The sequence below is a fragment of the Nerophis lumbriciformis genome, linkage group LG01, assembly GCF_033978685.3.
Source record: "Nerophis lumbriciformis linkage group LG01, RoL_Nlum_v2.1, whole genome shotgun sequence".
NCBI classification, from domain to species: domain Eukaryota; kingdom Metazoa; phylum Chordata; class Actinopteri; order Syngnathiformes; family Syngnathidae; genus Nerophis; species Nerophis lumbriciformis.
The window spans coordinates 72,445,758-72,461,555 of NC_084548.2; the positions used below are offsets into that span (position 1 = coordinate 72,445,758).

A 15,798-nucleotide genomic window follows, 5' to 3' on the forward strand; every position below is an offset into this window, starting at 1 on the left:
ATAATAGTTAGAATGTCCAGGATGAGTGGAATGTGTTGAAGATAGAATGGTTTGTATCGGTTGAGAAATGTGGAAATGGTGGAAGTTTGAAAAATGGCCAGTTCATTCTGAATGGGAAAAATGTCCCGGAAAACCTGGAATTCTGGGAAATCCAGAAAAAAAATTTTAACTTGGAAAAATAATAGTTAGAATGTCCAGGGTGAGTGGAATGTGTTGAAGGTAGAATGGTTTGAACCGGTTGAAAAATGTGAAAATGGTGGAACTTTGAAAAATGGCCAGTTCATTCTGAATGGGGAAAATGTCCCGGAAAACCTGGAATTCTGGGAAATCCAGAAAATGTTTTTTAACTTGGAAAAATAATAGTTAGAATGTCCAGGATGAGTGGAATGTGTTGAAGGTAGAATGGTTTGAATCGGTTGATAAATGTGGAAATGGTGGAAGTTTGAAAAATGGCCAGTTCATTCTGAATGGGAAAAATGTCCTGGAAAACCTGGAATTCTGGGAAATCCAGAAAAAATTTTTTAACTTGGAAAAATAATAGTTAGAATGTCCAGGATGAGTGGAATATGTTGAAGATAGAATGGTTTGTATCGGTTGAGAAATGTGGAAATGGTGGAACTTTGAAAAATGGCCAGTTCATTCTCAATGGGAAAAATGTCCCGGAAAACCTGGAATTCTGGGAAATCCAGAAAAAAAAATTTAACTTGGAAAAATAATAGTTAGAATGTCCAGGATGAGTGGAATGTGTTGAAGGTAGAATGGTTTGAACCGGTTGAAAAATGTGAAAATGGTGGAACTTTGAAAAATGGCCAGTTCATTCTGAATGGGGAAAATGTCCCGGAAAACCTGGAATTCTGGGAAATCCAGAAAAAAATTTTTAACTTGGAAAAATAATAGTTAGAATGTCCAGGATGAGTGGAATGTGTTGAAGGTAGAATGGTTTGAATCGGTTGATAAATGTGGAAATGGTGGAAGTTTGAAAAATGGCCAGTTCATTCTGAATGGGAAAAATGTCCTGAAAAACCTGGAATTCTGGGAAATCCAGAAAAAAAATTTTAACTTGGAAAAACAATAGTTAGAATGTCCAGGATGAGTGGAATATGTTGAAGATAGAATGGTTTGTATCGGTTGAGAAATGTGGAAATGGTGGAAGTTTGAAAAATGGCCAGTTCATTCTGAATGGGAAAAATGTCCCGGAAAACCTGGAATTCTGGGAAATCCAGAAAAAATTTTTTAACTTGGAAAAATAATAGTTAGAATGTCCAGGATGAGTGGAATCTGTTGAAGGATAGAATGGTTTGAATCGGTTGAAAAATGTGGAAATGGTGGAAGTTTGAAAAATGGCCAATTCATTCTGAATGGGAAAAATGTCCTGGAAAACCTGAAATTCTGGGAAATCCGGGAATTTTTTTTAACTTGGAAAAATAATAGTTAGAATGTCCAGGATGAGTGGAATGTGTTGAAGGTGGAATGGTTTGAATCGGTTGAAAAATGTGGAAATGGTGGAAGTTTGAAAAATGGCCAATTCATTCTGAATGGGAAAAATGTCCTGGAAAACCTAGAATTCTGGGAAATCCGGGAATTTTTTTTTAACTTGGAAAAATAATAGTTAGAATTTCCAGGATGAGTGGAATGTGTTGAAGGTAGAATGGTTTGAATCGGTTGAAAAATGTGGAAATGGTGGAAGTTTGAAAAATGGCCAGTTCATTCTGAATGGGAAAAATGTCCCGGAAAACCTGGAATTCTGGGAAATCCAGAAAAAAATTTTTTAACTTGGAAAAATAATAGTTAGAATGTCCAGGATGAGTGGAATGTGTTGAAGGTAGAATGGTTTGTATCGGTTGAGAAATGTGAAAATGGTGGAAGCTTGAAAAATGGTCAATTCATTCTGAATGGGAAAAATGTCTTGGAAAACCTGGAATTTGGGGAATTTTTTTTAACTTGGAAAAAGGATAGTTTGAATGTCCAGTATGAGTGGAATGTGTTGAAGGTGGAATGGTTTGAATCGGTTGAAAAATGTGGAAATGGTGGAAGTTTGAAAAATGGTCAATTCATTCTGAATGGGAAAAATGTCTTGGAAAACCTGGTATTCTGGGAAATCCGGGAATTTTTTTTTAACATGGAAAAATAATAGTTAGAATGTGCAGGATGAGTGGAATGTGTTGAAGGTAGAATGGTTTGAACCGGTGGAAGTTTGAAAAATGGCCAATTCATTCTGAATGGGAAAAATGTCCCGGAAAACCTGGAATTCTGGGAAATCCAGAAAAAAATTTTAACTTGGAAAAATAATGGTTAGAATGTCCAGGATGAGTGGAATGTGTTGAAGATAGAATGGTTTGTATCGGTTGAGAAATGTGGAAATGGTGGAAGTTTGAAAAATGGCCAGTTCATTCTGAATGGGAGAAATGTCCCGGAAAACCTGGAATTCTGGGAAATCCAGAAAAAAATTTTTTAACTTGGAAAAATAATAGTTAGAATGTCCAGGATGAGTGGAATGTGTTGAAGGTAGAATGGTTTGAATCGGTTGATAAATGTGAAAATGGCGGAAGTTTGAAAAATGGCCAGTTCATTCTGAATGGGAAAAATGTCCTGGAAAACCTGGAATTCTGGGAAATCCAGAAAAAACATTTTTAACTTGGAAAAATAATAGTTAGAATGTCCAGGATGAGTGGAATGTGTTGAAGGTAGAATGGTTTGAATCGGTTGAGAAATGTGGAAATGGTGGAAGTTTGAAAAATGGCCAGTTCATTCTGAATGGGAAAAATGTCCTGGAAAACCTGGAATTCTGGGAAATCCAGAAAATTTTTTTAACTTGGAAAAATAATAGTTAGAATGTCCAGGATGAGTGGAATGTGTTGAAGGTAGAATGGTTTGAATCGGTTGATAAATGTGGAAATGGTGGAAATTTGAAAAATGGCCAGTTCATTCTGAATGGGAAAAATGTCCTGGAAAACCTGGAATTCTGGGAAATCCAGAAAAAAAAATTTAACTTGGAAAAATAATAGTTAGAATGTCCAGGATGAGTGGAATATGTTGAAGGATAGAATGGTTTGAATCGGTTGAGAAATGTGGAAATGGTGGAAGTTTGAAAAATGGCCAATTCATTCCGAATGGGAAAAATGTCCCGGAAAACCTGGAATTCTGGGAAATCCGGGAATTTTTTTTAACTTGGAAAAATAATAGTTAGAATGTCCAGGATGAGTAGAATGTGTTGAAAGTGGAATGGTTTGAACCGGTTGAAAAATGTGGAAATGGTGGAAGTTTGAAAAATGGCCAATTCATTCCGAATGGGAAAAATGTCCCGGAAAACCTGGAATTCTGGGAAATCCGGGAATTTTTTTTAACTTGGAAAAATAATAGTTAGAATGTCCAGGATGAGTAGAATGTGTTGAAAGTGGAATGGTTTGAACCGGTTGAAAAATGTGGAAATGGTGGAAGTTTGAAAAATGGCCAATTCATTCCGAATGGGAAAAATGTCCCGGAAAACCTGGTATTCTGGGAAATCCGGGAATTTTTTTTTAACTTGGAAAAATAATAGTTAGAATGTCCAGGATGAGTAGAATGTGTTGAAGGTAGAATGGTTTGAACCGGTTGAAAAATGTGAAAATGGTGGAACTTTGAAAAATGGCCAATTCATTCCGAATGGGAAAAATGTCCTGGAAAACCTGGTATTCTGGGAAATCCGGGAAAAAATTTTTAACTTGGAAAAATAATAGTTAGAATGTCCAGGATGAGTAGAATGTGTTGAAGGTGGAATGGTTTGAATCGGTTGAAAAATGTGGAAATGGTGGAAGTTTGAAAAATGGCCAGTTCATTCTGAATGGGAGAAATGTCCCGGAAAACCTGGAATTCTGGGAAATCCAGAAAAAAAAAATTTAACTTGGAAAAATAATAGTTAGAATGTCCAGGATGAGTGGAATGTGTTGAAGGTAGAATGGTTTGAATCGGTTGATAAATGTGAAAATGGCGGAAGTTTGAAAAATGGCCAGTTCATTCTGAATGGGAAAAATGTCCTGGAAAACCTGGAATTCTGGGAAATCCAGAAAAAACATTTTTAACTTGGAAAAATAATAGTTAGAATGTCCAGGATGAGTGGAATGTGTTGAAGGTAGAATGGTTTGAATCGGTTGAGAAATGTGGAAATGGTGGAAGTTTGAAAAATGGCCAGTTCATTCTGAATGGGAAAAATGTCCTGGAAAACCTGGAATTCTGGGAAATCCAGAAAAAAATTTTAACTTGGAAAAATAATAGTTAGAATGTCCAGGATGAGTGGAATGTGTTGAAGGTAGAATGGTTTGAATCGGTTGATAAATGTGGAAATGGTGGAAATTTGAAAAATGGCCAGTTCATTCTGAATGGGAAAAATGTCCCGGAAAACCTGGAATTCTGGGAAATCCAGAAAAAAAATTTTAACTTGGAAAAATAATAGTTAGAATGTCCAGGATGAGTGGAATATGTTGAAGATAGAATGGTTTGTATCGGTTGAGAAATGTAGAAATGGTGGAACTTTGAAAAATGGCCAGTTCATTCTGAATGGGAAAAATGTCCCGGAAAACCTGGAATTCTGGGAAATCCAGAAAAAAAAATTTAACTTGGAAAAATAATAGTTAGAATGTCCAGGATGAGTGGAATGTGTTGAAGGTAGAATGGTTTGAATCGGTTGATAAATGTGGAAATGGTGGAAGTTTGAAAAATGGCCAGTTCATTCTGAATGGGAAAAATGTCCTGGAAAACCTGGAATTCTGGGAAATCCAGAAAAAAAAATTTAACTTGGAAAAATAATAGTTAGAATGTCCAGGATGAGTGGAATATGTTGAAGATAGAATGGTTTGTATCGGTTGAGAAATGTGGAAATGGTGGAAGTTTGAAAAATGGCCAGTTCATTCTGAATGGGAAAAATGTCCCGGAAAACCTGGAATTCTGGGAAATCCAGAAAAAAATTTTTAACTTGGAAAAATAATAGTTAGAATGTCCAGGATGAGTGGAATCTGTTGAAGGATAGAATGGTTTGAATCGGTTGAGAAATGTGGAAATGGTGGAAGTTTGAAAAATGGCCAATTCATTCCGAATGGGAAAAATGTCCCGGAAAACCTGGAATTCTGGGAAATCCGGGAATTTTTTTTAACTTGGAAAAATAATAGTTAGAATGTCCAGGATGAGTAGAATGTGTTGAAAGTGGAATGGTTTGAACCGGTTGAAAAATGTGGAAATGGTGGAAGTTTGAAAAATGGCCAATTCATTCCGAATGGGAAAAATGTCCCGGAAAACCTGGAATTCTGGGAAATCCGGGAATTTTTTTTAACTTGGAAAAATAATAGTTAGAATGTCCAGGATGAGTAGAATGTGTTGAAAGTGGAATGGTTTGAACCGGTTGAAAAATGTGGAAATGGTGGAAGTTTGAAAAATGGCCAATTCATTCCGAATGGGAAAAATGTCCCGGAAAACCTGGTATTCTGGGAAATCCGGGAATTTTTTTTTAACTTGGAAAAATAATAGTTAGAATGTCCAGGATGAGTAGAATGTGTTGAAGGTAGAATGGTTTGAACCGGTTGAAAAATGTGAAAATGGTGGAACTTTGAAAAATGGCCAATTCATTCCGAATGGGAAAAATGTCCTGGAAAACCTGGTATTCTGGGAAATCCAGAAAAATTTTTTTAACTTGGAAAAATAATAGTTAGAATGTCCAGGATGAGTGGAATGTGTTGAAGGTAGAATGGTTTGAATCGGTTGAAAAATGTGGAAATGGTGGAAGTTTGAAAAATGGCCAATTCATTCCGAATGGGAAAAATGTCCTGGAAAACCTGGAATTCTGGGAAATCCAGAAAACATTTTTTAACTTGGAAAAATAATAGTTAGAATGTCCAGGATGAGTGGAATATGTTGAAGATAGAATGGTTTGTATCGGTTGATAAATGTGAAAATGGTGGAAGCTTGAAAAATGGTCAATTCATTCTGAATGGGAAAAATGTCTTGGAAAACCTGGAATTTGGGGAATTTTTTTCAACTTGGAAAAAGGATAGTTTGAATGTCCAGTATGAGTGGAATGTGTTGAAGGTGGAATGGTTTGAATCGGTTGAAAAATGTGGAAATGGTGGAAGTTTGAAAAATGGTCAATTCATTCTGAATGGGAAAAATGTCTTGGAAAACCTGGTATTCTGGGAAATCCGGGATTTTTTTTTTAACTTGGAAAAATAATAGTTAGAATGTCCAGGATGAGTGGAATCTGTTGAAGGTAGAATGGTTTGAACCGGTTGAAAAATGTGGAAATGGTGGAACTTTGAAAAATGGCCAGTTCATTCTGAATGGGAAAAATGTCCCGGAAAACCTGGAATTCTGGGAAATCCAGAAAAAATTTTTTAACTTGGAAAAATAATAGTTAGAATGTCCAGGATGAGTGGAATATGTTGAAGATAGAATGGTTTGTATCGGTTGAGAAATGTGGAAATGGTGGAACTTTGAAAAATGGCCAGTTCATTCTGAATGGGAAAAATGTCCCGGAAAACCTGGAATTCTGGGAAATCCAGAAAAAAAAATTTAACTTGGAAAAATAATAGTTAGAATGTCCAGGATGAGTGGAATCTGTTGAAGGTGGAATGGTTTGAACCGGTTGAAAAATGTGAAAATGGTGGAACTTTGAAAAATGGCCAGTTCATTCTGAATGGGAAAAATGTCCCGGAAAACCTGAAATTCTGGGAAATCCGGGAATTTTTTTTAACTTGGAAAAATAATAGTTAGAATGTCCAGGATGAGTAGAATGTGTTGAAGGTAGAATGGTTTGAATCGGTTGAGAAATGTGGAAATGGTGGAAGTTTGAAAAATGGCCAGTTCATTCTGAATGGGAAAAATGTCCCGGAAAACCTGGAATTCTGGGAAATCCAGAAAAAAAAATTTAACTTGGAAAAATAATAGTTAGAATGTCCAGGATGAGTGGAATGTGTTGAAGGTAGAATGGTTTGAATCGGTTGAGAAATGTGGAAATGGTGGAAGTTTGAAAAATGGCCAGTTCATTCTGAATGGGAAAAATGTCCTGGAAAACCTGGAATTCTGGGAAATCCGGGAATTTTTTTTAACTTGGAAAAATAATAGTTAGAATGTCCAGGATGAGTAGAATGTGTTGAAGGTGGAATGGGTTGAACCGGTTGAAAAATGTGGAAATGGTGGAAGTTTGAAAAATGGCCAATTCATTCTGAATGGGAAAAATGTCCTGGAAAACCTGAAATTCTGGGAAATCCGGGAATTTTTTTTAACTTGGAAAAATAATAGTTAGAATGTCCAGGATGAGTGGAATGTGTTGAAGGTGGAATGGTTTGAATCGGTTGAAAAATGTGGAAATGGTGGAAGTTTGAAAAAATGGCCAATTCATTCTGAATGGGAAAAATGTCCTGGAAAACCTAGAATTCTGGGAAATCCGGGAATTTTTTTTTAACTTGGAAAAATAATAGTTCGAATGTCCAGGATGAGTGGAATGTGTTGAAGGTGGAATGGTTTGAATCGGTTGAAAAATGTGGAAATGGTGGAAGTTTGAAAAATGGCCAATTCATTCCGAATGGGAAAAATGTCCTGGAAAACCTGGTATTCTGGGAAATCCGGGAATTTTTTTTTAACTTGGAAAAATAATAGTTAGAATGTCCAGGATGAGTAGAATGTGTTGAAGGTGGAATGGTTTGAATCGGTTGAAAAATGTGGAAATGGTGGAAGTTTGAAAAATGGCCAATTCATTCTGAATGGGAAAAATGTCCTGGAAAACCTGAAATTCTGGGAAATCCGGGAATTTTTTTTAACTTGGAAAAATAATAGTTAGAATGTCCAGGATGAGTGGAATGTGTTGAAGGTGGAATGGTTTGAATCGGTTGAAAAATGTGGAAATGGTGGAAGTTTGAAAAATGGCCAATTCATTCCGAATGGGAAAAATGTCCCGGAAAACCTGGAATTCTGGGAAATCCAGAAAAAAAAATTTAACTTGGAAAAATAATAGTTAGAATGTCCAGGATGAGTGGAATGTGTTGAAGGTAGAATGGTTTGAATCGGTTGAAAAATGTGGAAATGGTGGAAGTTTGAAAAATGGCCAGTTTATTCTGAATGGGAAAAATGTCCCGGAAAACCTGGAATTCTGGGAAATCCAGAAAAAAATTTTAACTTGGAAAAATAATAGTTAGAATGTCCAGGATGAGTGGAATGTGTTGAAGATAGAATGGTTTGTATTGGTTGAGAAATGTGGAAATGGTGGAACTTTGAAAAATGGCCAGTTCATTCTGAATGGGAAAAATGTCCTGGAAAACCTGAAATTCTGGGAAATCCAGAAAAAAAATTTAACTTGGAAAAATAATAGTTAGAATGTGCAGGATGAGTAGAATGTGTTGAAGGTGGAATGGTTTGAATCGGTTGAAAAATGTGGAAATGGTGGAAGTTTGAAAAATGGCCAATTCATTCTGAATGGGAAAAATGTCCTGGAAAACCTAGAATTCTGGGAAATCCGGGAACTTTTTTTTTAACTTGGAAAAATAATAGTTCGAATGTCCAGGATGAGTGGAATGTGTTGAAAGTGGAATGGTTTGAATCGGTTGAAAAATGTGGAAATGGTGGAACTTTGAAAAATGGCCAGTTCATTCTGAATGGGAAAAATGTCCCGGAAAACCTGGAATTCTGGGAAATCCAGGAATTTTTTGGGAATTTGTCAAGGGAAAGCCTGCAATTCCCAAATAGGCTGAACAGTTTGAAGTTGGAACGGTTTGAATCGGGTGAAAAATGTGAAAGGTAGAGCGCCAAATGAAACCCACCTTGGGGTAGGGGAAGATGGCGTTGGAGGGGTACAGCCCACCCAGGAACTTGGGTATCTCCACAAGAGGTGTGGCTGAGTTGTTGATGCTGAGGTATGCCAGCCGGGCGCCGTCCGCCGACCACCAGTGGGCCACATAAGACAGCAGCACTTCCTCTACACACACACACACACACACACACGTCATTTCAAAGTAAAAGCTTTTTTGGCCTTGAATGTCAAATCCCACCTTCGTAAGTCCAGTCCGAGAGGCCGTTGACCACACGGTGACGGTGAGGATCTCCGGTGGACGTGAGACGCAGAGCCTGGCTGCTCACGCTGGGCTGGTAGAAGATGTCCCCCTCAGAGAAGAGCACCTGGAGGACACAAACGTTATATAGAGGATCTTTGGTAGCGCTTGTGCAACAGATGACCAAAAAAAAACAGAGCACTTGTCAGAAAAATTGTATGTAAATTATCAAAAAAATTTCCGTTCTCTGAGTTCCCAATGAACAGACAAGAGGCTGTCTTTGTTGCACCAAGTCAAAGGCTTGGAAAATTCTGCTGTGTACGATGGGCGGAGACGGGAGGGGTTATCTATTGTCTTCCTAGACCTGTCCAAGCCCGATCCAGGACCAGTCCAAGCCCGAGGCATCTTTTTATTTTGTTTCTGTTTTAATAGATGTCATCGATGTTTGAACCTGACAGTACTCTTGTTATGTAGAGGATCTTTGGTCGCGCTTGTGCAACAGAGGACCAAAAACATCAGAGCACTCTTATATAGAGGATTTTTGGTCGCGCTTGTGCAACAGATGACCAAAAAAAGCAGAGCACTGTTGTCGTATAGAGGATCTTTGGTAGCGCTTGTGCAACAGTTGACCAAAAACAACAGAGCAATGTTGTTGTATAGAGGATCTTTGGTAGCGCTTGTGCAACAGATGACCAAAAACAGCACAGCACTGTTGTTATATAGAGGATCTTTGGTAGCGCTTGTGCAACAGATGACTAAAAACAGCACAGCACTGTTGTTATATAGAGGATCTTTGGTAGATCTTGTGCAATAGATGACCAAAAACAGCAGTGCACTCTTGTTATATTGAGGATCTTTGGTAGCGTTTGTGCAACAGATGACCAAAAACATCAGAGCACTGTTGTCGTATAGAGGATTTTTGGTCGCGCTTGTGCAACAGATGACCAAAAAAAGCAGAGCACTGTTGTCGTATAGAGGATCTTTGGTAGCGCTTGTACAACAGATGACCAAAAACAACAGAGCACTGTTGTCGTATAAAGGATCTTTGGTAGCGCTTGTGCAACAGATGACTAAAAACAGCACAGCACTGTTGTTATATAGAGGATCTTTGGTAGCGCTTGTGCAACAGATGACTAAAAACAGCACAGCACTGTTGTTATATAGAGGATCTTTGGTAGATCTTGTGCAATAGATGACCAAAAACAGCAGTGCACTCTTGTTATATTGAGGATCTTTGGTAGCGTTTGTGCAACAGATGACCAAAAACATCAGAGCACTGTTGTCGTATAGAGGATCTTTGGTAGCGCTTGTGCAACAGATGACTAAAAACAGCAGAGCACTCTTGTCATTAAGAGGATCTTTGGTAGCGCTTGTGCAACAGATGACTAAAAACAGTAGAGCACTCTTGTTGTATAGAGGATCTTTGGTAGCGCTTGTGCAACAGTTGACCAAAAACAACAGAGCACTGTTGTCGTATAAAGGATCTTTGGTAGAGCTTGTGCAACAGATGACCAAAAACATCAGAGCACTCCTGTTATATAGAGGATCTTTGGTAGCGCTTGTGCAACAGATGACCAAAAAAAGCAGAGCACTCTTGTTATATAGAGGATTTTTGGTCGCGCTTGTGCAACAGATGACTAAAAAAAGCAGAGCACTGTTGTCGTATAGAGGATCTTTGGTAGCGCTTGTGCAACAGTTGACCAAAAATAACAGAGCACTCTTGTTATATAGAGAATCTTTGGTAGCGCTTGAGCAACAGATGACCAACAACAGCAGAGCACTCTTGTTATATAGATGATCTTTGGTAGAGCGTGTGCAACAGATGACTACAAAAAGCAGAGCACTCTTGTCATATAGAGGATCTTTGGTCACGCTTGTGCAACAGATGACCAAAAAAAGCAGAGCACTGTTGTCGTATAGAGGATCTTTGGTAGCGCTTGTGCAACAGATGACCAAAAAAAGCAGAGCACTCTTGTTATATAGAGGATCTTTGGTAGCGCTTGTGCAACAGATGACCAAAAACATCAGAGCACTCCTGTTATATAGAGGATCTTTGGTCGCGCTTGTGCAACAGATGACCAAAAACATCAGAGCACTCTTGTTATATAAGGGATTTTTGGTAGCGCTTGTGCAACAGATGACTAAAAACAGCACAGCACTGTTGCTATATAGAGGATCTTTGGTAGCGCTTGTGCAACAGATGACTAAACACATCAGAGCACTCTTGTTATATAGAGGATCTTTGGTAGCACTTGTGCAACAGATGACCAAAAAAAGCAGAGCACTCTTGTTATATAGAGGATCTTTGGTCGCGCTTGTGCAACAGATGACCATAAACATCAGAGCACTCTTGTTGTATAGAGGATCTTTGGTAGCGCTTGTGCAACATATGACCAAAAACAGCACATCACTTTGTTATATAGAGGATATTTGGTAGCGCTTGTGCAACAGATGAACAAAAACAGCAGAGCACTTTTGTCATATAGAGGATCTTTGGTAGCACTTATGCAACAGATGACTAAAAACATCAGAGCACTCTTGTTATATAGAGGATCTTTGGTAGCACTTGTGCAACAGATGACCAAAAAAAGCAGAGCACTCTTGTTATATAGAGGATCTTTGGTCGCACTTGTGCAACAGATGACTAAAAACAGCAGAGCACTCTTGTTCTATAGAGGATCTTTGGTAGCGCTTGTGCAACAGATGACCAAAGACAGCAGAGCACTCTTCTTATATAGAGGATCTTTGGTAGCGCTTGTGCAACAGATGACCAAAAAAAGGAGAGCACTCTTGTTATATAGAGGATCTTTGGTAGCGCTTGTGCAACAGATGACCAAAAACATCAGAGCACTCTTGTTATATAGAGGATTTTTGGTCGCGCTTGTGCAACAGATGACCAAAAACATCAGATCACTGTTGTCGTATAGAGGATCTTTGGTAGCGCTTGTGCAACAGATGACTAAAAACAGCAGAGCACTCTTGTCATTAAGAGGATCTTTGGTAGCGCTTGTGCAACAGATGACTAAAAACAGCAGAGCACTCTTGTTGTATAGAGGATCTTTGGTAGCGCTTGTGCAACAGTTGATCAAAAACAACAGAGCACTGTTGTCGTATAAAGGATCTTTGGTAGCATTTGTGCAACAGATGACCAAAAACAGCAGAGGATTCTTGTTATATAGATGATCTTTGGTAGCGCTTGTGCAACAGATGACCAAAAAAAATAGAGCACTCTTGTTGTATAGAGGACCTTTGGTAGCGCTTGTGCAACAGATGACCAAAAAAAGCAGTGTACTCTTGTTATATAGAGAATCTTTGGTAGGGCTTGTGCGACAGATGACCAAAAACAGCAGAGGATTCTTGTTATATAGATGATCTTTGGTAGCGCTTGTGCAACAGATGACCAAAAAAAGCAGAGCACTCTTGTTAAATAGAGGATCTTTGGTAGCGCTTGTGCAACAGATGACCAAAAACAGCAGAGCACTCTTGTTATATAGAGGATCTTTGGTAGCGCTTGTGCAACAGATGACTAAAAACAGCACAGCACTCATGTTGTATAGAGGATCTTTGGTAGCACTTGTGCAACAGATGACTAAAAACAGCAGAGCACTCTTGTTGTATAGAGGATCTTTGGTAGCGCTTGTGCAACGGATGACCAAAAACATCAGAGCACTCTTGTTATATAGAGGATCTTTGGTAGCGCTTGTGCAACAGATGACTAAAAACAGCACAGCACTCATGTTGTATAGAGGATCTTTGGTAGCACTTGTGCAACAGATGACCAAAAAAAATAGAGCACTCTTGTTATATAGAGGATCTTTGGTAGCGCTTGTGCAACAGATGACCAAAAAAAAATAGAGCACTCTTGTTTTATAGAGGATCTTTGGTAGCGCTTGTGCAACAGATGACCAAAAACAGCAGAGCACTCTTCTCATATAGAGGATCTTTGGTAGCGCTTGTGTAAAAGTTAACCAAAAACAGAATAATTTATAGGCACCTCACGATTCGATTCGGAATCGATTCTTGATACAAACCGACTCCGCAATGCATTTTTTGGCACAGTGATTATCAAAAACAGTTCACAGATTACAAAACCTTGTTTTGGTTGCTGACGTATGATGTAACCATGGCGATGGCCTGAATATTCATTGATTGTAAATGCATTCTTAAATATGTTTTGTTAACCGGTTTTTGAAAATGACAAAACCGATTCAGATTTAAAATAAATAAAAGTGTTCATTTAATTTTTCATTTCATTATTGTTGGTCGCGATTTAACTGACACACGAAACGTGACAAATTTGGGGGCGCGCGCTATCCACTTTAGATGGTAGTAGAGTGTTGAGTGTCTTACAATGTGGTTAAGAGTGTTTAAGAGTCGGTTGCTATGTAGAGTGGCGCTTTCCATCATTTTCAGCAGACTGCATTGCAAAATGATTAATCCCCCCCCTCTCTCCCTGGGTTTGAGCCTTATGAAACCCTTTGCTCTTCAACTGTGGTTGTTTTTAAAGGGCTTTGTAAATAAAGTTGGTATGGTATGGTATGGTATGGTATGGTATGGTAAAGTGCACGCCTCACCAGCTGGCTCCCCTGAGGCCCCCAGGCGGCGTACTGCAACCCCGCCTCCTCCTTCTGAGGTGGCCTCAGCTCCAGCAGGTCCCTGGAACACACAAGAGAGCACACACGTCTTCAATCCTCTTCCAAAGACCTCCTGGGTCCTCCTGCGGGAGGAGGACGCCGTCACAAGATGCCGGGAGGATGAAGGTCATGCAGGGGTGCAACGTCTCTCCGCTCCTCCCCGCCTTCTTGAAGATGCTGGAAGGGAAGAAGACGGACACATGGAGGCAAGCACCAGGCTCTGATGGGAGGAGGTCCGCACGTCTCCCGGCATGCAGCCCATGCAGGAGCATTCGGGGTTGTTGCAACCTACCCGGTGGCCACACTGTAGGTGGCATAGGACGCTGTGAAGGACTGAGAGAACACCTGCAACAGGTACACAGCGTAAACACACTGGACTGCAGGAAGTAGACGCAAAAAAAAATCCCCCCAAAATATCCATTCAAAGATTAAATTAATTATTTGAATTGAAGTTTTTTAACAAACTAAAAACTTTTTTTTTTTTTTTTTTTTTTTAATCTTTTAAATAAATAAAAAAATGGAAAGGAATTGTGTGCATTTAATTACACTTAAACAAAACATTTATTTTTTTTACAATATATATCGCAAAAGACATCAAATCGAAATCAATTAAAAAAAAACAGTAATTTGAAAAAACTCCCATAGGGCTGGGCCATAAAATGATGATAAATATCATGATAGACACATAATTGATAATAAAAATTAAAAAAAAAAAAAAAGGAAAAAGGCCGATAGGGCTGGGCGATAAAACGATATCAATATATATCATTACAGACACATAGATATAAAAAAAAATTGGGAAAAAAAAAATGGAAAAAGGCCGATAAGGCTGGGCGATAAAACAATTGCAATATATATTGCAAAAGACATAAAATCGATATCAATAAAAAAAAAAAAAAACATTCTGAAAAAATCCCCCGTAGGGCTGGACAATAAAATGTTATCAATATAAAATAAATAAAAATAAGAATCAGTTCAAAAAAATAAAAAAATATTCTGAAAAAATCCCCATAGGGCTGGGCCATAAAACAAAAATATATATAATGATAGACACATAATTGATAACAAATAAATTGAAAGAAAAACTTTTTTTTTTTAAAAGACCGATAGGGCTGGGCGATAAAACGATATCAATATATATCATTACAGACACATAGATATAAATAAAATGGAAACAAAAAATGGAAAAAGGCCGATAAGGTTGGGCGATAAAACAATTGCAATATATATTGCAAAAGACATAAAATCGATATCAATTAAAAAAAAAAAAAACATTCTGAAAAAATCCCCCGTAGGGCTGGACAATAAAATGTTATCAATATAAAATAAATAATTGATAACAAATAAATTGAAAGAAAAACTTAAAAAAAAAAAAAGGCCGATAGGGCTGGGCGATAAAACGATATCATTATATATCATTACAGACACATAGATATAAAAAAAAATTTGGAAAAAAAAAATGGAAAAAGGCCGATAAGGCTGGGCGATAAAACAATTGCAATATATATTGCAAAAGACATAAAATCGATATCAATAAAAAAATGAAAATAAAAACATTCTGAAAAAATCCCCGTAGGGCTGGACAATAAAATGTTATCAATATAAAATAAATAAAAATAAGAATCCATCCCATCCATCCATTTTCTACCGCTTATTCCCTTTGGGGTCGCGGGGGCGCTGGAGCCTATCTCAGCTACAATCGGGCGGAAGGCGGGGTACACCCTGGACAAGTCGCCACCTCATCGCAGGGCCAACACAGATAGACAGACAACATTCACACTCACATCCACACACTAGGGCCAATTTAGTGTTGCCAGAATCAGTTCAAAAAAATAAAAAATATTCTGAAAAAATCCCCATAGGGCTGGGCCATAAAACAAACATATATATCATGATAGACACATAATTGATAACAAATAAATTGAAAGAAAAACGTTTAAAAAAAAAAAAAAAAAAAAAAAAAAAGGCCGATAGGGCTGGGCGATAAAACGATATCATTATATATCATTACAGACACATAGATATAAAAAAAAAATGTGGAAAAAAAAATGGAAAAAGGCCGATAAGGCTGGGCGATAAAACAATTGCAATATATATTGCAAAAGACATAAAATCGATATCAATTAAAAAATGAAAAATAAACATTCTGAAAAAATCCC

The 15,798-nt window shown here is 37.9% G+C and overlaps 1 protein-coding gene across 2 annotated transcripts in view; it reads right to left on the minus strand.

The window, feature by feature from the left end:
* Positions 1-15,798, minus strand: part of LOC133572630 (inactive dipeptidyl peptidase 10) — a 166,521-nt gene that overhangs the window by 56,450 nt on the left and 94,273 nt on the right. For both annotated transcript variants that reach the window (XR_009810555.2, XM_061925477.1), the window contains 4 exons: positions 13,932-13,984; positions 13,580-13,661; positions 9,006-9,132; positions 8,778-8,932 (listed from right to left, as the gene is read on the minus strand). Coding sequence is in view for 1 of the 2 variants with exons in the window: in XM_061925477.1 (XP_061781461.1) it covers positions 8,778-8,932; positions 9,006-9,132; positions 13,580-13,661; positions 13,932-13,984 (417 nt within the window). In the remaining variant the exon portion in view is untranslated. The remainder of the gene's footprint in view (positions 1-8,777; positions 8,933-9,005; positions 9,133-13,579; positions 13,662-13,931; positions 13,985-15,798) is intronic.